The 21,506-nt window shown below is 56.9% G+C and overlaps 2 protein-coding genes across 11 annotated transcripts in view; one reads left to right on the forward strand and one right to left on the reverse strand.

Annotated features, from left to right (window-relative positions):
• TMEM184B (transmembrane protein 184B) overlaps window positions 1–4,140 on the forward strand; it is a 52,692-nt gene extending 48,552 nt beyond the window's left edge. For 3 of the 7 annotated variants that reach the window (XM_032139898.2, XM_032139892.2, XM_032139899.2), the window contains exons 9-10: window positions 730–750; window positions 1,669–2,148. In XM_032139898.2, coding sequence (XP_031995789.1) covers window positions 730–750; window positions 1,669–1,946 — 299 coding nt within the window. In that variant the 3' untranslated portion in view covers window positions 1,947–2,148. Of the gene's footprint in view, window positions 1–729; window positions 751–1,668 lie in introns of all 7 variants that reach the window. The other 4 variants (XM_032139894.2, XM_032139900.2, XM_032139893.2 and 1 more) reach the window with 4 other exon arrangements.
• A 2,249-nt stretch (window positions 4,141–6,389) lies between these two features.
• Window positions 6,390–21,009, reverse strand: MAFF (MAF bZIP transcription factor F). 4 transcript variants are annotated; one of them, XM_058431944.1, is made up of 3 exons: window positions 20,947–21,009; window positions 9,017–9,083; window positions 6,390–8,479 (listed from the first exon to the last, which is right to left on the reverse strand). In XM_058431944.1, exons 1-3 carry the CDS (start codon window positions 20,958–20,960, stop codon window positions 8,021–8,023), a joined length of 540 nt encoding a protein of 179 aa, XP_058287927.1. In that variant the 5' UTR covers window positions 20,961–21,009; the 3' UTR covers window positions 6,390–8,020. The 4 variants fall into 4 exon arrangements, with proteins under 4 accessions (XP_058287927.1, XP_031995819.1, XP_031995820.1 ...); XM_032139928.2 differs by lacking the exon at window positions 20,947–21,009 and adding an exon at window positions 20,718–20,936; XM_032139929.1 differs by lacking the exon at window positions 20,947–21,009 and adding an exon at window positions 17,171–17,221.
• Window positions 21,010–21,506: the final 497 nt, after the last annotated feature.

Genomic DNA, 21,506 nt, shown 5'->3' on the forward strand with positions numbered 1-21,506 from the left:
TCCCTTGGACTTGGTCTGGTATACCCTGTGCCCGTGGGAACATCATCCTTGGGCCTGGGGCCACCCCAAGGAGCAAGGGGGGCCGTGGCAGAGAACCATTCCTGCACCATCGGGGCTTAGCAGAGGGTCTCTGCTGCCTGGCCTGAGCTGTCCCTCTACACACTGCCCCTAGACATACCCACGCCCGGCTGGGGAAACTGCTTGCCCTCTTCTGCCTCCCCACTGGTCCTGAGCCCCCTGCTACCCTCTAACCCAGGCCCAGAGCCTCAGCCCTCAGGATAGGCTTAGGTGCAGAGCCAGCTCAGCTGTGTGATTGTAACCCCTCCCTCTGAGCCTCCAAGTCCTGGTCTGGGAAGTGTTAAGAGGTTTGTAAAATGTCAGGTGCGGATGTGGCCCCAGGCTAGCCTGGGAAGAAGTGGGGATGGGACGTCCTGACCTAGACGTGGAGGCGGAACTCAGCCGCCAGGCGGATGTTTCCTGTTGGCGTGAACACCAGGGGAGGAGTCATCCCTAGGTGGATATCCCCCCTGCCAGGCTCCAGGAGGCACCTGGAGCTTCCTGGGTGCCCTGTGGGGCCTGGGAGGGCGGGGGGCAGGGTGTGGTGTGTTGTGCTGGTGGGCCTCGGTGGTGGGCACACATTGTTCACTCAGCTGTCTCTTGTCTTTATTTCTTTGGCTTCTCTCCCCACCCCCCTTGCCCTGCTTTTGCCCGGGGTTTGGCCACGGGCAGTGCCAACATACGGCCCTTACGGTAGGTCCCGCTCTTGGTCTGCATGTCTGTCCTGCACGTCAGTTCTGGTCACCGTCACTGGCATGCCTCTCTCTGTAGCTCCTTCTCTGTGTCCCCATCTCCTCCCCACCAGCACCCCTGGGTGGGAGCGCCCAGAGCACCTCCCAAGGGCCACCCTCTGTAGAGCTTGCCTGCTTCCATCTTGGTCTCTTGTTCTGGAATATGCCCTGCCCTATTCTGGGGGCACAGTGCTCTTCATGGGATATCAGGGCATTTCACAATGTTTCCAAGAGTTCACAAGCTGAGTCAGGAATCCTGGGTTCCAGAGTTGGGCTCGCCCCTTACATCCAGGTGTCCTGGGCCACTTTTCCCCTCTGAGCCCGTGAGGACGGGGACAATTGATTGGAGGAGATGAGGAGGAAGCCCTCTTAGAGGGAGCGAGTGCATCGAATCTGCTCCCCTGGGTGTGCAGGCCAGCCTGGTCCTGATGGGGCCAGCCCCTGGCCCACTCTCCAGAGTGGAGAGAGCACAGCACTTCCCCAGGTGGTGGGGGACGTGTCTGGCTCCTGTGGAACCGGGCACCCCTGGCTTCCAGGCCCTCTGGCCCCACATGCCCCAATTTCAGTCGGTGCTGAGCCTGCTCTGGCCTCTCTGGGGCATTCCAGGCTCACTGCCCATAGCTTGCCAGTCTCAAGCCTGGGTCCCTTCCCCGCAGCCGGCCCAGCTCCCAGTGGGGGTTTATGTATCTGCTCCTCTTCACAGTTGAACCTCCCCTTGGGGCTCCCCAGCCAAAGGAGTCCATTTTTTCCTGCCCCTTCTCATATCCTGGACCCCATTCTCTGTCCCAGAAGGGGTGGTTGAAGGGCATAGCTTTGGGTTGGGGGGGTCTGTCCCAGGATCACGGGCAGGGGCTGAGCCACCTCCCTCTCACCGTCCCAGCCTCCTCACCAGCGCCTCCCGTCCCCTGCCCGGCAGGCCGCTGTGCCCCCATGAAGAGCATCTCCAGCAGCCTCAAGGAGACCATGAACCCGCACGACATCGTGCAGGACGCCATCCACAACTTCTCACCTGCCTACCAGCAGTACACGCAGCAGTCCACCCTGGAGCCTGGGCCCACCTGGCGTGGTGGCGCCCACGGCCTCTCCCGCTCCCACAGCCTCAGTGGCGCCCGCGACAACGAGAAGACTCTCCTGCTCAGCTCTGATGATGAATTCTAGGTGCGGGCTGCGGTGGCGTAAGTGCTGGCGACGTAGCCATGGTCAGGCTGTGCCCTACCTCCAGCCTCACCACCAGGCCAGGAGGCAGCTGGCACAGTGCTCACGCCGCCTTTATTTATTGGACCAGAAACACTCATGTGTCGCTTCCAGAGGAACGGGGGACAGCCAGGCTCGCCCATGGGCCTTCAGGAATATTTATACATGGCCCAGTCTGCACTGCCCAGGCGAGGGCAGAGGACACTGGGAGCAAGGCTTAGGCCCCTGCTGCCCATCCTGTGCTGGGGGCATGCTGGGACCAGCCACACCCAGGCCCCAGTGCTTGTGTGTGGACCAGCGGCTGCAGCCTTCTAGCCCCTCCTCCCCGCGAGACTCTCAGGCTGAGGTCGGCAAGCCGTAGCTCCCCCACACACCGTGCAATACCTGTCTGACCTGGGCTCTTCCCGCCTGCGTCCCTCCCCTGTCCACCTTTGTCCAGTGCTAGATTCACCTCACCCTGGGAAGGAGTGGGGATGTGGGCGCTCTGTGGTCCTCCCCTCCTGACCCAGGCCTCCGTGGCATGCTGCAAGGATCAGAGCCAGACACCAGGAGTCACAGGCCCCACCCAGGAAGGGCATTCAGGGGCCCCTGGGCACCGCTTCTGTTGAAGCAGGGGCTTCTGGGCCCCTGGGTATCCCCACCCGTCGGGGCCACACCTCTGCCTGCCTCATGCCCCTTCCCCATGGCCTACCAAGGACAGCCCACAGCCCGCACTGCCGGCTCACTTGGGTCCTTCCTCGATAGCTTTGGGCAGAGCCCTCGCTTCCTGGCTGCTCCAGGGCTCAGGGGCTCCCAGCCCTCCTTCCCAGGCTGATGCTGGGTCCTGCCTGTCTCTCTTTGGGGCTTCTCCCTCCCGTTTCAGGGGAAAGGTCTGAGTCTCCACGTTTCAGACCAGCTTCTGGGGGAAGGCAGTCCGACAGGGAGGCCGGGAGGGGTGGCCACACGGTGGGGAGCTGGGAGGTGGGGGGAATGGTCCCAGACTCCTCTCGGGGGCCCCATCCACACAGGGCCTGGTGTTCTGCTCCATCCGGCCCCTGGCCCATCTCTTCTGTGCCTTAGTCACATATGAAAGCGCCCCTCCCTGGCTCCCCGTCTGTCCCACACGCTGCCTGGGGCTCTTAGTTCAGCTGCTGGCGCTCGCAGGATCCTGCAGTGCTGGGCCCAGAGCCCTTGGACAGGCCTCAGGAGTGGTCAGGACCACCAAGCCCCTTCTCTCCCCCTCCACACCTCTAGACCTGGGGCCTCCGGAGCCCCCAGCAGGCTGGGCTTATACTAGCTCCTGACTTAGGAAGAGCCTCGTGTCACAACACGTGTCCCTACAGGCAAAGTGTCCTGGCATTTAAAACCCAGATTATCCCTGGGTTTGGGCTGCAGTCACCTGGAGAAGCTGGTAGGGTAAGGGAGAGGGACCCTGCCGGTGTTCACTGGGGATTCTTTCTTTTGGTCCTTCCTGGAATGAACAGGTTCCCTCTCTTTCACCTGTGAGGAGAGTCAGGGCCCAGCCGTCTTCCTGGCCTCCTTCCCTCGTGGCAGAGGCCTGCATGTGGGTGCCAGAGGCCAGCTCTGCCCCTCCGTCTTTGGGGGGCCTGACCAGCTGGGCCCAAGCTGCCCGGGAGGGTGGGTGCAGACACAGGCTGAGGACCAGCCCTGGCCCTGCCCTGCCCTGCCGTCTGCTTTCACCAAGCTGTCTCTCCAACGTGGCTTCCCTTCTCCCTCCAGGCCAAAGTGTGCTGCTGATTGCCACCCCCTTGGTCTTCGCCTGCCCCAGCGTTGCTGTTTGCGTGGAGGGTGGGGGTGGGGGGAGCTCAGTGGCAGGGAATCAGCGGTCCCTGGGGTCGTGGGGACGGGAACGTGTGCCCGACCACTCCATCCCCTCCTCCTTCTTAGGATGCATAACCTACCTTGTCTTTTTTTAAAAAAAATTTTCTTTCCAGATAGAGTAGCTCTTTGTACATAAAGAATACTTGAAAAATTAATTGTATGATGTATGAGAAGACAGAGTCTCCTAGTTTTGTATCTTGTTGTATGACTGCCATGAGTTCCACCAGAAAGCCACTCTATTTTGGTCTCTGTGACATTTTAAATGCGTGACAGAAGTGAGCAAATAAAGTGAGGAAGAAATATATATATGAGATAATATAGATTGTATTGAAATCTCTGCCTGTGGGTGAGGTTTTTCCTTCCTCCTCCCTGCCTCCTGCGTTGGGTTTGGGGTGGGTGGAGTGGCTGTGGGTAGAGACGGCTTAGGAAACCCTCTCCTTCCTGTGTGTAAACTTTCAGTGATGGGGGTTCGGATTGATAGGGACCAAGGTCAAGGCCCGGGCCCCCCTTGGACAAAGGGTCTCCCCAACCTCCAGCCAGCTCCCACCCCAGGATGGCCGGGCCGCAGGCGGTCGATGCTCCTTCCCTGTTTGGTCAACCAGGTCCATGGGGCCCACATGCTGGCAGCCCCGCTCCTGCAGGCATCTCCCAGGATTTCCTGGGATCCCCCTTTCAGACGAGCTTCCTGCGTCTCTGGGACTATCCTCCACCCTGGGACCCTCAGGGCCAGGGACCCTGGGGCAGGGGGCCGCTGGCCGTGGACACAGTGCCTGGCCTCTCTGGTACCGCATGCCTTCTCGGGGCCTGGCTTGCTGCTGACGGGAGCACTCAGGAATGCAGTGTGGGTGGGGGAATTCCCGCCAGCCTCCCGAGGCGGGTAAATAGCCTGCGTCCTCCCGCAGCTTCCTGCTGCCCTTCCCGCAGGCCTGAGCTCAGCATTTCAGGGTCATGGGCTTGGCAGGGAAAGCACTGAGCCCCAACCTGAGAAGGGGAGAAAGCCCCGTGGACGCGGCCTACCTACGCGATCTGGTCCTTTCCCGGACTCAAATCCTGCACCTTCGCCCAACTGGTCCCTTACCCCGCCGGCCCCATACCCAGCCACACAGTTGGCCTCACCTCGGTCTGTGCCACTGTAAATGTGTGTTCTGAATGTTAAAACTTGCAGCCCCACAGGTCTCCAGGGTTTTTCACACATAATGCCCCATAGCATCTTCATTTTACAGATGGGTAAACTGAGGCTGTAAGAAACCAAGTAAGTACCAAAGATCCCAGACACCTAGATTCAAACCCCAATTGCCGTGACCCACAGACCACAGTACCCTCCACTCCTTCTTCAAGGTGCCCCAGAAGGGCTGGCAAATTGGGTTGAAATTAGTGAGTTTGAGGCCTAGGACAAGACACAGGGTTATGGTTTAGGCCTGCAGATAGGGGCTGGGGAAGCCACTCTCCCTGCCTTCCTGGGCATTCCGAAACATGGGGAAGATAGTTTCTACTTGGCTGTAGAAAATCAGACCTCAATGTGAAAGTGCTGGAAAAATTACTCTGAAATCTGGGTTTTTTCCTCTCTGGGTGGGACTGTCTGTTCACTAAAGGGATGCCCAGGGAATTTAACCCTAAATTTCTTTTGAGACAGGGTCTCTGTCACCTAGATTGTGCAGTGGTGCAATCATAGCTCACCGCAGCCTCGAACTCCTGGGCTCAACCACACCACCGTGACTGGCTAATTGTTTTCTTTTCTTTTTTTTTTCTTGAGATGGAGTCTTGCTCTGTCACCCAGGCTGGAGTGCAGTGGCACGATCTCAGCTTACTGCAACCTCCGCTTCCCGGGTTTAAGCGATTCTGTCGTCTCAACTTCCCAAGTAGCCGGGACTACAGACATGCGCCACCACACTTGGCTATGTGTTTTTTTTGTTTGTTTGTTTTGTTTTTGTATTTTTAGTAGAGACGGGGTTTCACCATGTTGGTCAGGCTGGTCTTGAACTCCTGACCTCAAATGATCCACCTGTCTCGGCCTCCCAAAGTGCTGGGATTACAGGTGTGAGCCACCGTGCCCGGCCTGTTTTCTTCTAAATTTCTTGTAGAGATGGGGGTCTTGCTATGTTGCCCAGGCTGGTCTCAAACTCTTGGCCTCAAGTGATCTTCCCACCTCAGCCTCTTCAGTAGCTGGAACAATAGGCATGTGTACCACCACACGTAGCTAATTATTTTTTATTTTTTGTAGAGATGGGGGTCTCACTATGCTGCCCAGGTTGGTCCTGGACTCCTAGTCTCAAATGATCCTCTTGCTTCAGCCTCCCAGAGTGCTGGGATTACAGGTGTGAGCCACCATGCTCCACCAGAATCCAGTCCTAAATTTCATTGTGCTCATGGCTTTGTCTTCCCAGGAGCTCCTGTGCTCTAAGCAACCAAAAGGAAGCGTGGAAGTTTTAGCACCACTGGTCTCTTGTCGCCGTCTCCCCTCCACCTCATACCCTGTGCAATAGCTGGTGATGTGCACTAGCCCTCTCCGCCACCAGAAGCCCCAAGGGGTTGAAAGAACCCCATTTTAGACACCCCTCCCCAAAAAACATAGTCCAGGATACACACTTATTCTCTGTGGAAAAAGAATTTGACTTTATTTAGAAAGTCTACAAAATACAGAAGGCGATAACTCGCTTGCTGTAAGTCAGGAAATAAATAAATTCTAGGAGCCGGGCAGTATTTTTTAACTTTTTTTTTTGAGACAGGATTTTGCTGTGTTGCCCAGGCTGGAGTGTAGTCGTGCGATCTCAGCTCACTACAACCTCTGCCTTCTGGACTTAAGTGATCCTCCTGCCTCAGCCTCCCAAGTAGCTGGGACTACAGGCATGAGCCACCACGCATGGCTAATTTTTGTATTTTTTGTAGAGACGGGGTTTCACCATGTTGTCCAGGCTGGTCTCAAACTCCTGGACTCAAGCGATCCCCCTCCTTGGCCTCCCAAAGTGCTGGGATTACAGATGTGAGCCACTGCGCCCGGCTTAAACATTTTTTGTTGTTGCTCTCTGGCTTTCCCTAAATATAAGATAAAATGTGATTTATTTGCAGATATAAAATATAAAGTCCAGCTCAGGGCCATACGCCACTTTTCCCAGGGAGCAGGAGCTCGGGCTCTGGCTGGGGAGAATAACTTAGATCCGTGCAATAAATAAACAGTGGGGAGGGGCAGTGTGGACAGTGTTGGGGGAGGGACTGAGGCTGGGCTTCCCAGGATAATGGCAATCAAAGGCAGGGGTCAGCCCCCACCCCACAGTGGACACTGACAGGGGTTGAGGTGGGACCCTTCTTCTTGAGACCCCACTCCAGACTGTAGTAGGACTGCAGGGTCTGTCTCCTTGTCTCCCTATTTGCCACAGCAGTCCATGGCCCCCTTTCTCTGACTGGCCAGCCCCCGGACACCCTGGCTGCGGGGACAGCCTAGGGCTGAGCCACGCCAGCTCCTTCCCACTCTTCCATCCGTGTCACCTTCTCTCTCCCTCTGCTTCTCTCCCCCTCCCTTGCAGAGAGCGGTCTCCCAGGCCAGGGAGGCCCTTCCACCACGTTTCTGAGTCCCTGTCCACTGTCCCCATGAAAACCATGGCTGGAATCTTAGGGCAGCAGTGAGGAAACCCAGGTTTTGGTCCCAACACAACCACTAAGTGAAATGTGACCTCAGGCCTGTTTCCCCATCTGTGAACTGGGTTTCACTAGTCTTCCCACCCACTCTTTTAGTTTTGGAAGGGCAGGCACCCCCAGGCCCAACCAGAGGCGGGGGCATCTCTTCAGTGCAATTTCTCAGCAGGACGGCCCTGTAAGTCACAGACAGCCAAACCTAGCTCTGAATCCTGGAAGGGTTTGGAGGGCATATGGGCACAATCAGAGCAGTTTCCAAGATGAGGGGTGCCCTCTTCTCCCCCAACAGCTGTTCTCTAAGCCGGCTCTATATCTCTCAATCTAAAAAGGCTAAACTTTCAGCCAAGGGCGATCCCAGATCCAGACCTCTGCCCCATCCCCAACCTACCAAAGTTCCCCTTCCCAGGGTCATTCGGTCCCAGTTTTGGGGGCTGCAAGAGGAAGACAGGGCCCACGGAGGGAATGTGTGTGCACCAAGGGGCCAGTGCTGCAGAGAAATGGGACCTGGGCACAGAGGCGGTGCTCAGGCACTTTGGGGAGGGAGCTGGGGCCGGAGGGGCGTGGCTGAGGCATGGCGGGGGCGGGCACTAGGAGCAGGAGGCCGGGCCGTGGGCGGGGCCCGGGCTGGGGGCGGGGCCAGACCCCGAGCCCGGGGTGGACTTGACGATGGTGATGACGCTGGCCGGCGCCACGAGCGTGGCGGGCCCGCGGGCGGCGGCTACGGAGCGCGCGAAGCCCTGCAGCGCCTCGCACTTGCCGCGCAGCGCGTCGAGCTCCAGGCGCATGGCGGCGTTCTCGCGCGCCAGCTTGTCCACCTCGCGCTCCAGCTCCGACTTCTGCTTCTGCAGCTCCTCCTTCTGGCACACGCGCTTCACGCGGCAGCTGGCGGCGTAGCCACGGTTTTTGAGTGTGCGGCGCCGCTGCTTAAGCCGTGTCACCTCCTCGGCGGAGAGCCCGCGCAGGTGCCGGTTCAGCTCGCGCACCGACAGCCCCATCAGCGCCTCGTCCGACAGGTGCGGCGTGTTCTCGCTCAGCTCTCGCTTGATCTGAGGGCATGAGGAAACTGAGGCCCAGGGACTGGGGACGGGCCCCCCCCCAACCCCGCTCCACCCCCGGTTTTCCTCTTTCACCGCCTTAGCCGTGGAGGTGGTGGCTGGACTTGATCCAAAACCCCGAAGGGGAGCAGGAATCCGGGAAGGGGAAACCGGGCCAGACTAGGATCGGGACACAAAAGGAGGCCACCCCGGGGCTCAGCCTGAATTCTAACCTAGCGCCAAGCCTTGGACTGAGCCAGAGAAACCCAGGCCGGAAAGCACCTTTGAATGCCCCAGGGGACATTGACCCAATGGGGAAGGAGGCCTGGAGAGGGAAGTGACCTACCCCGGGGACATGCAGCCTGTGACCAGAGCCCAGGCCTCCTGGTCCCAGCCCGTGGCTGTGGCCCTTCCCTTTGGCATCATGAAGGCCTGGTGCCTGCTGAGCCACCCAGGGGATTCCAGGAAAGAAGGGGAAGTTGGGGTGAGGAGGCTCTGCATGGGCAGGGAGGGAGGGCTTCACTGGGTTGACAGAGGCTGCCTCCTCACCTTTAGAGCTTTGCTGGATAGGGGATCCACAGACATGTTTGCAGAAGGTGCCCTCTGGGCTGCAGACCTAGGGTAGAAAGGAGGTCAAAGTCACTGTTTTGTTTTTGTTTTCCCCTTAGAATAAAATCCAAACCCGCTACCTTGCCATTCAAGGCCTCTGCTATCTTAGAACTGATTCATACCTGCCACCTTCCTCTCTCCACATTGGTCCACAGGCCTCCTTGAATGGCTCCTTCCAGCCTTGGAAGCTGTGCACACGCTGTTCTCTTTACTGTTAGCCCCCCATGGTGACTCCTCATCATTTAGGTCTTTGCCCAATGTCACCTCCTCAAGAGGTCCTCTTTGACCATTCTGGCTAAACGCCTCTTTCTGTCACACCACATAACCCCGCCTATTAACCCTTGTAACAGTCACCTCTTCTGCATTTCTCATGCTTGGTTCCTCATCTATGATTTGTTTCTCCTTCCCACTCCTCCTCCACCAAAACGGAAGCCCATGAAGGCAGAGGCCTTGCCTGCCTCACCACAGCATCAACATGCCTAAATCAGTGCCTGGTATATAGTAGATGGTTCGGTAAGTGTGCACCAAATGAATAGATAGATGTCCCTCTCCTGACCATTCTTCCACATGCGGCTTGGACATGTGCCTTTGATTTGATTTTTCAGAACTTTTCTTTTTCTTTCTCTTTCTTTTTTTTTTTTTTGAGACAGAGTCTCACTCTTGTCACCCAGGCTGGAGGGCAGTGGCGCGATCTCGGCTCACTGCAACGTCCGCCTCCCGGGTTCAAGCGATTCTCCTGCCTCAGCCTCCCAAGTAGCTGGGATTACAGGTGCCTGCCACCACGCCCAGCTAGTTTTTTGTATTTTTAGTTTATTTTTATTTTTAGAGACAGGGTTTCGCCATGTTGGCCAGGCTGGTTTTGAACTACTGACCTCAGGTGATCCACCCGCCTCGGCCTCCCAAAGTGCTGGACAGGTGTGAGCCACTGTGCCCGGCCGACTTTTCAGAACTTTTCTTAAAGTATAACCTACATACAGAAAAGTACACACAGCATATGTGCACCAGTAAATGCCTTTTCACAAAGCCCAGCCGGTACCCCGTAAGATACAACATCAGCCAGTCCCCTCTCTCCCCAGGCCTCCTTCATCTAGACCTCTGTTTTGGGAAAGTTTTCCCAACCGCCTGGGGGCTGCCCCACACTAACTCAGCATGCCATAGGCAGGTGGGGCAGCCATCCCTAGACCAATGAGGGCCTCTCATCTCCTAATCCCCCCTCCCACAAGCCTGACAGCCGCATGCTCCTTCAACAACTATTTATTGAGCTCTTTGCCAAACATGTACTTGGTAATGGGGAGAAAAAGGTGAATAAAACTCGTAGAGGGTCAGTGGTCATTGCTCTGGGCTGGAGAAAGGGACCATCTCCCAAAGGCCCCTTTAAAGCAGCAGTCCTCTGTGTCCCTAGCTGATAGGACCTACTTTGCCATTCCTCTCAGGTTCTCCGCCATGAGAACCTGAGTTTTCTCATCTGTCTCCAAGGGGAGGGGGCAGTGATAAGAAGCCAAGGAAAATAAGGGAAGATAGGCTGGGCGCAGTCGCTCACGCCTATAATCCCAGCACTTTAGGAGGCTGAGGCGGGCAGATCACCTGAGTTCAGGAGTTCGAGACCAGCCTGGCCAACATGGCGAAACCCTGTCTCTACCAAAAATACAAAAATTAGCCAGGCGTGGTGGTGCACGCCTGTAGTCCCAGCTATTCGAGAGGCTGAGGCAGGAGAATTGCTTAAACCTGGGAGGTGGAGGTTACAGTGAGCCGAGATTGCGCCACTGCACTCCAGCCTGGGAGCCTGGGTGACAGAGTGAGACTCCATCTCAAAATAAATAAATAAATAAATAAATAAAAAGAAAACAAAGGAAGATGCTCTGTGATCTGAGCTGTAGCATCCTATAAACACGTGCCGTATCGGAAAGAGCATTACTCAGTTTGGTGGACAGCAGAGGACAAAAGCCGGGTCCAAGCCCTGGTTCCTTGAGCTGTCTGCAGGGTTGACCTCACAGGTCGGCTCAGCCTCTGACACATTCTGGCAGGACCGGGGTGTCTCCCGGGGACAAGGTGCAGAAATGGAAAGCACATGGACCTTGGCGCCAGACACACCTGGGGCCTTTTGGGGGTGGTCTCGCTCTCTAGTTGTGTGGTTCTGGTGGGTCAGCCACTCTTTCTGTGCCTCACTTTCCCCCTGGGTGACACAGGTAGCTGTGTTAAGTCAGCTCATGTCATGCCTCTGTCAGGACCTTCCCACGGCTCACTGGAGTAAAGCCAGAGTCGTCACCATGGCCCACAAAGTGCTGCAGAAAGTGATCCCCAGTGGCCGGGCGCAGTGGCTCACGCCTGTAATCCCAGCACTTTGGGAGGCCAAGGCGGGTGGATCATGAGGTCAGGAGATCGAAACCAGCCTGGCCAACATGGTGAAACCCCATCTCTACTAAAAATATGAAAATTAGCCGGGCGTGGTGGCACGCGCCTGTAGTCCCAGCTACTTGGGAGGCTGAGGCAAAAGAATTGCTTGAACCCGGGAGGTGGAGGTTGCAGTGAGCCAAGATTGCGCCACTGCACTCCAGCCTGGGTGAGAGTGAGACTCCGTCTGGAAAAAAAAAAAAAAAAGAAAGAAAGAAAGTGCTCCCCAGCATCCCTGTCCCACCTCAGCCCTACTTGGCTTCCTTTTGTTTCCCCTGCTTCAGCCACACCCGCCGTTCCTCAACACAGGATGCATGCTCCTCTCCAGGGCCTTTGCACTGGCTGGTCCCTCTGCTGGCATTTTTGTTTTGTTTTTGTTTTTGTTTTTTATACAGGGTCTCACTCACTCTGTTACAGGCTGGAGTGCAGTGACACGATCATAGCTCATTGCAGCCTCAAATTTCCAGGCTCAAGTGGTCCTCCTACCTCAGCCTCCCTAGTAGCTGGAACTATAGGTGTATGCTACCATGCCTGGCCAATTTTTGTACTTTTTGTACAGACAGAGTTTCATCATGTTGCCCAGGCTGGTCTTGAACTCCTTGGCTCAAGCGATCCGTCTGCCTCTGCCTCCCAAAGTGTTGGGATTATAGGCATGAGCCACCACGTATGGCCTCTGCTGGCATCCTTGTTCCCTAGATATCCACAAAGTTTGCTCCATCACCTCCTGAGGTCTCTTCAAATCTCATGTTCACTCAGTTTAGAATTTGCAACCCCTGATACACACACACACACACACACACACACACACACACACACACACTCTTCCTGTGTCCCTTCCCCACCTCAGGTTTCCCCATGTGTAATTATCATCACTCACATATATGGTGGGTATTTGTTCAGTGTCTGTCCCTCCCAGCCCCGATTAGAATGCCAGCTCCATGAGGGCAGAGCTTGTACCTAATTCACCGTGGCCTCCCCCATGCCTAGAACAGCGCCTGGCACCTCGCAGATGCTCAAGGAATCCTTGCTGAGTTCTCAGTGTGACTCAGGCCGAGGTGGGGACAGTCCAGGGCTTCTTAGGAAACTCCCCAGCCCCTCCCGGCCCACACAGTCAGGGGGTCTGGCAGCTCAGAGGGAAGGAAGGAGTGGGATAGAAGGAAGTTGGTGCTTGCAGAGATCCCCTGACAGGGGCAGCCACTGTGGCCCTTAAGCAGGAGAGTCTTAGGAGTCACCCAGGTTTCGCTGGGGGTAGCTGGGTGGACCCAGAGTGCCAGGTCAGGACCCAGGCAGCTTTAGACCCCTGTGCGGATCCACGGTGAAGACCAGTGGCTTCATGGGGTGACCCCTGAGCTGCAATCTCTACTGCTGAACATGCCGGCTTAGCCTGGGCTCTGGCCTCAGTTTCCCTGTCTAGCACTCCAAATCCTAGGGGGCTCAGGCCCTGGCTGCCCACCTAGCTCTCCTTGGGGGCCTCTGTGCACTCCCATCCTACCTGGAAAAGTCATATGAGATCTGCTGGCTACCCTGACCTTTCAGACACTATCTGGAGACGTTTACATGTCAGCCTCACTGATCCTACCCTTCAATGCAGGCCTTTTTTTTTTTTTCTTTTTTCTTTTTTTTTTTTTTTTTTTTTGAGATGGAGTCTTGCTCTGTCGCCCAGGCTGGAGTGCAGTGACAGGATCTCAGCTCACTGCAACCTCCGCCTCCTGGGTTCAAGCGATTCGCTCTGCCTCAGCCTCCTGAATAGCTGGGACTACAGGTGCCCACCACCATGCCCAGCTAATTTTTGTATTTTTAGTAGAGACAGAGTTTCACCATATTGGTCAGGCTGGTCTCGAACTCTTAACCTCAGGCAATCCATCTACCTCGGCCTCCTGAAGTGCCAGGATTACAGGTGTGAGCCACCACGCCCAACCCAATGCAGGCCTCTTAAGTGGTCACCCTCACCGCCCTACACACACCTGGGGAGGTCCCAGCACGCCTCCCTGCTGGCCTCAGCTCATCCCCACACAGCAGCCGGACAATCTTTGCACCACGTGAATCTGACCATGCTACCAGCCAGATTAAAACCTTCCATGGTTGGGCTGGGCGCGGTGGCTCATGCCTATAATCCCAGCACTTTAGGAGGCCGAGGCGGGCGGATCACAAGGTAAGGAGATTGAGACCATCCTGGCTAACATGGTGAAACTCTGTCTCTACTAAAAAATACAAAAAAAGTTAGCCGGGCGTGGTGGCAGGCACCTGTAGTCCCAGCTCTCAGGAGGCTGAGGCAGGAGAATGGCGTGAACCTGGGAGGCGGAGCATGCAGTGAGCCGAGATCGCGCCACTGCACTCCAGCCTGGGCAACAGAGTGATACTCCATCTCAAAAACAAACAAACACAAACAAACAAACAAGCAAAAAAAAACCTTCCATGGTTCCCTACTATCCTAAGGACCGAGTCCAGACCCACCCTCACAGCACCCCAGGCCCTGTGTGTCCAGCCCCACGCCCATTTCCCACCACTGCCACCTCCACTCTGTGCTCCAGCCACACAGAATTTCTTTCACTTCCTCCCACCCGCGCTTTCTTGACTCTGAGCCACCTCCCACCCCATGACATTTCTCTCCCCTCACTCCCCTCTACTTTGTTTGGCAGACTCCTACTCATCCTTCTGCCCTGGGTATAGACGTCTCCTCCTCCTCCAGGAAGCCCTCCCTGATCCCTAGGACTTGTTAGGCACCCCCACCCCTGTGTGTAATGGGTTGTATTTCCTTGCTGTCTCTCCACCAGACAGAGAGAGGCTGAGTCAGCTCTGGGTGCTTGAGGCCACCCATCTCAAGACCTGGCAGGGAGCAGGAACTGGGGAAGGGGGGATGGGCAGAGTCTCTGACGCCATCACCCAGCTTGTCACTGTCCAAACCAAGTTCCAAGCAGAAACGTAGTTCAGTACCTCCTGGCCCTGTCTCTAATTCTTCCTCCTCTCCAGCTGCTTCCTTGGGCCTGTTGGCAGAGACAGTACAGATGCTAGGCAAATGGGAAGAGAGCAGGAGGGGATCCCATCCACGTGACTTTGGGCCCAAAGGCGGGGTGTGGGAAACAGGGAAAGGAGGACTGGATTGGGAGTCAAGCTTGCGTTTAAGTCCCATCTCTGTTTTCTCAGGCTGTGTGACCTGGGGTGAGCCGCTCCATCTCTCTGAGTCTCCACTTTCCCATCTAAAGGATCAGAACAATACCTGCCTCGCAGGGTTTTGGTGGAATCAAGTGGTAAACACTGTAGAGGTCTGTGAGCACCTGGGAGGTTAGAATTGCTGTCTGTCCAGGAGGGGTCAGGCCTGCAGCCAGCACTGGGGTCTCACTCTGATTCAGCATCTCTCAGCTGGCTGGGGTCACACAGGGAACTGCAGGAAAGGCCCTTAGAGGCCTTCAGGTCCTGCCTCCTCACTTTGCCCAAGGGGAGGTAGAGACCCAGAGAGGGGCATCACTTGCCTGAAGTCACACAACAGGTGTGAATGAATATCTGCAAAGGCCCAGGACTGAAACCTGGTCCCTTCACACCATCACCTCCCTGGTTCACCCAACCCTGAGGTAATGCGCAGAGAGGGCAACAGAGTAGTCCAGGCTCATACAGCCAGCATGGGGTAGAATTCAGCCTGAGAGTTCAAGACCAACCTGGGCAAGGTGGCTAGACTCCATCTCCAAAAAATAAGATTAGCCGGGTGCAGTGGTGCACACCTGTGGTCCCAGCTACTCAGGAGGCTGAGGCAGGAGGAACCCTTGAGCCCAGGAATTCAAGGTGGCAGTGAGCTGTGATCCTGCCACTGCACTCCCTGGGTGACAAAGCAAGACCTCACCTCTTAGAAAAAAAAAAATTAGCCGGGCGTGGTGGTGGGTGCCTGTAGTCCCAGCTACTGGGGAGGCTGAGGCAGGAGAATGGCGTGAATCCACAGATGGAGCTTGCAGTGAGCCGAGATCGCGCCACTGCACTCCAGCCTGGGTGACAGAGCGAGACTCCGTCTCAAAAAAAAAAAAAAAAAAAAAAAAAGATGGCCAAGCACGGTGGCTCACGCCTGTAATCCAGCACTTTTGGAGGCCGAGGTGGGCGGATCATGAGGTCAGGAGATTGAGACCATCCTGGCTAACACGGTGAAACCCCGTCTCTACTAAAAATACAAAAAATTAGCTGGGCCTGGTGGCACACACCTGTAGTCCCAGCTACTCAGGAGGCTGAGGCAGGAGAATCGCTTAGAACCTGGGAGGCAGAGCTTGCAGTGAGCCGAGATTACGCCACTACACTCCAGCCTGGGCGACAGAGCAAGACTCCGTCTCAAAAAGAAAAAAAAAAAAAAATAATAATAATAATAATAATAGAATTCAGGCCTGAGTCCACATGGAGCCACACACCTCTTCCCTGTGTGGCCCTGGCAGGGCGACCTCCCTGGGCCCTGTTTCCCTAGCCCTGTGAAGATGAAGCTGGACTTGCCAGTTTCCAAGGCCACCCCAGCTCTGATTCTCCAGGATTTGTGTTGGGCCCGCTAGGGATATGATTTGCAAGTTACAGCTAAGTATCCAGGCCCCCTTGCCAGCCGTTTGGGGAGCTGGCACATGTGGTGATGCTTGGGCCACCTGAGCTACACAGACCCAATGGGAGAAGGGAAGCCTCTCCCCACGCAAGTTAGTCAACTGCCCATTGGGTGCTGCGGCTGATACAGAACCTCAGAGGCACAGTCTGGCCTCATGCACAAGTCATTTTTCCTGAGTCCTGGATTCCTTGCTAAGTGGGAATGATCATAATAATCTTAGTGTGTAGAATATAAGAGGCTTAGGCAAGGCCAGGTGTGGTGGCTCACGCCTGTAATCCCAGCACTTTGGGAGGCAAAGGTGGGCAGATCATCTGAGGCCAGGAGTTCAAGAACAGCCTGGCCAACATGGCGAAATCCTGTCTCTACTAAAAATAAAAAAAATAAAAAATAAAAAAAAAAAGGCAAAAATTAGCCAGGTGTGGTGGCGCACACCTATAGTCCCAGCTGCTTGGGAAGCTGAGGCAAGAGAATCGCATGAACCCGGGAGGTGGAGGTTTCAGTGAGCTGAGAACAAGCCACTGGCAACAGAGCGAGACTCTGTAAAAAAAAAAAAAAAAAAAAAGAGGCGTAGGCAAGAAAGATCACCTCATCTCACCATCATCCCACTATCCACAAGCAACAGAGACACCACTAACCACACACAGCACCGATTCCCAGTGAGGCAGGCCACAGCCCCTGAGTCTTTCTCAGCACAGAACTGTTTTCTCCTGAGCTTGGACACAGCCTAGAATCCTCAACACTGCCTCCCGACCAGGCCCGAGAGATGGAACCATCAGCCATTACCTACCCTTGATAATAGCGGAAGCTGGCTGTGATTGTAAATACCCTCAGGTGCTAGGAAGGTTTTGAACCTGCTCTTCCCCCACTCCTCCATGCCCTCCTGTCCCAGCCTCAGCCCCCTCAACCGCATCCTGGATGTCAGCTGAGGCACCCACGTTTGCCCAGGAATGTCCTAGCTCAGCAAAGTCAGGCAATCACAGAGGGAAAGTCACAAGAAGGGGGAACTTTCTCGTAACCTCAGGCTTTCCGCTGCCAACCCCAGGCCAGGGGCTGCCAAGGGGCCTGGGTCCTCTGCCTTTGCCAGGCTGGCTGACCCTGGGCCTGAGAAATAGTAGCTGATCCAATCCCCTGTTCAGCACCTGAGGCAACCAAGCCACTGTTTGGTAGCAGTGGCGGACTGGAACCCAGGGGTCCTCTCTCTTCTATGCCGGCCACCACCACCTCTCCCTGGCTTCTTCCCTTGGAAGCCAGCAGAGCTGACCTCCAGGGTCTGCAGGTTCATGACGTCTTCTGGAGGCATAAGGAGAGAGGTGACTCTTGAGGGACTGACAACTGCCTTGTCCAGTCAGCAGCCACAACCCTCTAACGTCCCCCTCCCTGGCCCCACCAGTCCACTCCAGAGACGTCCTGTAGAAGGCCCACCCGCTGGCATGGGCTCCTTTCTGGCTGCTGAGCCATTCTGCTCGCTCTGTGAGGACAGAGGGAAAAAATGTGTTTTCGTAGCTCTTGGCAGCCAGCACTGCTGGAGCCTCCTCCCTGCTGGAAGGGGAGCAAGGCTAGAAGAACCAAGCACCACAGAGAAGCAACAGCCTGGGGTTCCAGCCCCAGTTCAGGCACCCTCTCACACTCGCTGTGTGGCTTCAGGTATGGCACTCCCTCTCTCTGGGCCTCAGTTTTCCCAATACGCCAAACCTCCTCTGAGCCTAACCTTTCAACAATGACTGTCTCCAGTTTAGAGTTTCAGATTCTGGCCCAGAGCTCCAAGACCACCAGCAGAATGGAGGTAGGGAAAGGAAAGCGGTGAAGGCTTCCTGGAGGTGGGGGCATGAGACGCATATCAGACTATCAGACTAGCCCTCTTCTCCACCTGGCCAGCCACAGACCACTTCCTCTTTCATCTGGACCATGACCACAGCCGCCTGCTCACCAGCCTCTTGCCTTGCCCTCCGTCTCCAATCCCCATCATTGATCCTCCCCCAAGAGCTGTCAGAGGAATCACTACTGACACAAACCCACGGGCCTGTCCGTGCTTGGCCCATTTCAAAACCCTGCAATGCCAGCCTCCCCGCAAGCCAACACAGTAGGGTCCTCAGGCCTCAACCATATTCCTGTCCACTCTCTCCCAGGATCATATGCTAACAAATGAATGAACAGACAGCAAATTCTACTATCCCTGAATGTTTCCCAAAGGGACAAGCGGGCAGTGCATCCCTGTGTGTGTGAGGGAGGAAGTTGCCTGAGTCCTGAAGGATCTGCTCCCTTTTGGGAGACTGCTTCAAGATTCCTCCAGCCCCTGCCCTGGCTTCCTGTTTCTCTGGGGTTCCCAGGCCTTTTTCTCCATGTGTTGTGGAGCTCTTCGAGGACAGGGATCCAGGGCTCATTCATTCAATCAGCAAACATCCAAGAAGCACCTACTATGTTCCAGGCTCTGTGCTGGGCCCTGGAGACCCTGAAGTGAATCACAGCTCCTGCCTTCAAGGGCTTCACAGACAACCACCACTCTGTCAGACTCAGCACACTAGTCACTTCCCCAGGGAAGCCTTCCTTGATTGCCCTGGCTAAGTCAGAGCACTGTTATGTACTTTCAAACCACAGTGACTTCTCCCTCACATCACCCATCTCAGCTGTGTTTTGCATTTACTTCTGTGGATCTTTTTTCAACTTTGTGTCCGCTGCTGAGCTGTAAGCTCCCAGAGGGCAGTCTCTGGATCTGGTCTGTTCATCTCATCCCTGGCATCTGGTCCAGGACAAGGGCCCAATGGCAATGCAGGGCCCAGGGGTGATTCAATGGGAAGTTAAACCTCTCAATGCTAACTTTCCATCTGGGACTGAGTCAACCAGCCACTTCCCCTCATCCCCTGACCCCAGGCCCTACTTTGGAATGTTTCCTGCCCAGCTTTGAGGGTGGGCCTGTCTGGTTCCTGTGCTCCTGGCCCCAACCCCCCTGACTCAAACCCCACCTACTCTTGGGTACCCCCAGCTCCTGGCATGGGGCTGTCAGCTTTGCTTTCTCTTCCACAATTCGCCTGGAAAATACGCTGTCTGCAGAGACTTCCAGAGCTTCCCCCTTCTACCCACCATCCTGCCATCCTGGCTGTTACCTAGTTCCAGCGGTAGATGGGAACACTGAGGGTCCTGGCTGCTGTAGCAGAGCTCACCCAGGGTTCAAAGATCCAAAGTCAAAGGACCATTGGTTCCTCACCCTAGCAAGTTCAATTGCTCCCCTCCCAGGATTCCATAGCCCGTGGGTGGGTGGAGGGGGAAGGTGGATTAAGACCAAGGAATCTCTAGCCCCCAGGCCATCCTGCAGGCAGCTACCACAAACAGGTGCTTTCTGCAGGGCTATTGGGTGAGTGGGTGGGTGGCGGCTAGGTCAGGCCCCACCCCTCACTCATTAATCCTTCGTGCAGTCAGAGGCCTATCCCCACTGCCTGCTGACCCTGCCTGGCCCAGGGTGAGGACTCGGGGTCTGTCGGCTGGCTCAGAGCCTCAGCTAGCTTCCGGCGTCCAGCTGTAGGTCAGTGTAGTCTCACTAGTCCCACTTGTGAACTGAAACTACCAGGAGGGCGGAAACCGGCTCCGCCCCATCCTCCACGACCTAGCAGGTACAGCCTCCAGAACCTGGACTAGCTAGAAAACCTGTGGTCCTCTCCCTGCCCCGCACCTTTGCAGTCAAGGTTTTCTGGCCCTTCCTGTTCTCATGGGACTGAGGGGATGGGCAACCCTGGGGACGAACGAGAGTCCCTTGGTTCTTCCCCCAGGAAGCCCCAAAATCTGGGGACAAGAACCTGGGCTCCAACTCACTTTGTTACCAGATTCACCGGGGTGCCCGGCGGGTGTGGCTCACACCCCTCACTCCTAGCTCAGCTGGGTGGGGTCTTTGATACCTTGGCCCCACCCTGTGGCTGCGGGCGCCGGCTCGGGGCGGGAGACAAACACTGGGGTCACGTGGCGGAGGCCCTGGGAAACTCCGGGGAGAGCGGGGGACGGACAGCCCTGGGTAGTAGGACTGGGGCGGCCCGGGCCAGAATTCCCAGACCCCGTGCGAAGACGCACGGGTCCTCTTCCTTCGCTCGGGTCCTTGTTCCGCGTTTACTCCGGTGGCCGGCCCAGGGCACGCCCTCTCTGAGGTACACACTGCTGGTGTACATGCCCCAGGGAGCGCGCGCGCGGACACGCACACACAAGCACAACAGACGCACACACGCCCCCCGAGGTACACAGCGCACGCACGCACCGGGCAGGATACCCAGGCCGCCTGCCAGGGAACACACGCCCGCCCGCCTGCCCTCGGACGTAAACAAACCGCGCACGCACCGCCCGCGGGCGCCGGGCCAGGGCCTGTTCCCACCGAGTCACGTAGGAGCACAGCGCCCCCGCCCCCGCCGGGCGGACGCGGAGATTGCCAGCCTGCGCTGCCCCTTCCTCCTGGCGCCGCCGCCTACCCGCCCGCGCCCCGGGAAGGGGCCCCGTCTCCACCCCCACTCCGCCGAGATGGCCTCGGCCCCGTCCTCGCAGTCCCCGGGACGGCCGCTCCCTTCTCCCCGCCCCGAGCCGTCCGGGCGATGGAGCCCCGGGAGCCCCGACGGATCGGGCCCGGGCGCCCACCCCAGGCGCGTCCCGGGGCGCAGAAACCCTGCCGCCTTGGGGTCCCGCGCACCGTCCTCCTGGCCCCGCGTTCCTCACCCGCTTCTGGGCCCGCTTGGCCCGGCGCGCTCGCACGCGCGCGTCTCGCCGCTGTCCCGGCCGCTGTCCCGGCCCGCGCTCTGGTCAGTCCCCCCTCCGCTCTGAGCCGCAGGTCGCTCTGAACCGGGCGCCCGGGAGCGCTGCGCTGAGTTTTGTTGTGGGGCGGGCGGCGCAGGGGGCCGAGGCCGCGCGGAGTTGTAAGGCGAGCTTCCCGGAATTACTCACTCACAGGATTCCTTTCATTCATAAAAACCCAGTCATGCGGTGACGTCACCGTCCCGGCCGCCCTCCGGCCAGGACCGGCCGCTGGGTCCCTCGGCCCCGCCCCCGTATGACCCCGCCCCCTGGAAGCCCCGCCCCCGGGGCTGCCGCGATTCTCTGCCTGGTTCCAGGGCTCGCTGGGTGCGTTCACGTGACACCTCGCGAGAGCCCCGTGGGTGTAGGTGTCATTGGCTCATTTTGCAGGTAGTGGTCTTGGCCCTCTTCTTTCGACCTAGACCTTCTGCCTTAATGATCTCATCCAGTCCCGTGGCTTTAAATGACATCTATATGGCTGTGAGCCCCAGGTTTGTATTTCCAGAGGGAACAGCTTCTCTGAGTTCCAGACTCATAGCCAGCTGCCCACTCTGCGCATCCAGTGGGTGTCAGATGGGGACTGCAGAGGCCTGGGCCCAAAAACCGCTCCTGATCGTCAGCCCTACCTCCGCTCCCTTGCTTGCCACCCCATCTCAGCTGCTCAAGCCAAAACCTGGGAGCCTGGCTCCATCCCTCGCTCTCCCTTCCTCCCCA

This window comes from Hylobates moloch, unplaced genomic scaffold, assembly GCF_009828535.3.
Source record: "Hylobates moloch isolate HMO894 unplaced genomic scaffold, HMol_V3 SCAFFOLD_19, whole genome shotgun sequence".
NCBI lineage: Eukaryota > Metazoa > Chordata > Mammalia > Primates > Hylobatidae > Hylobates > Hylobates moloch.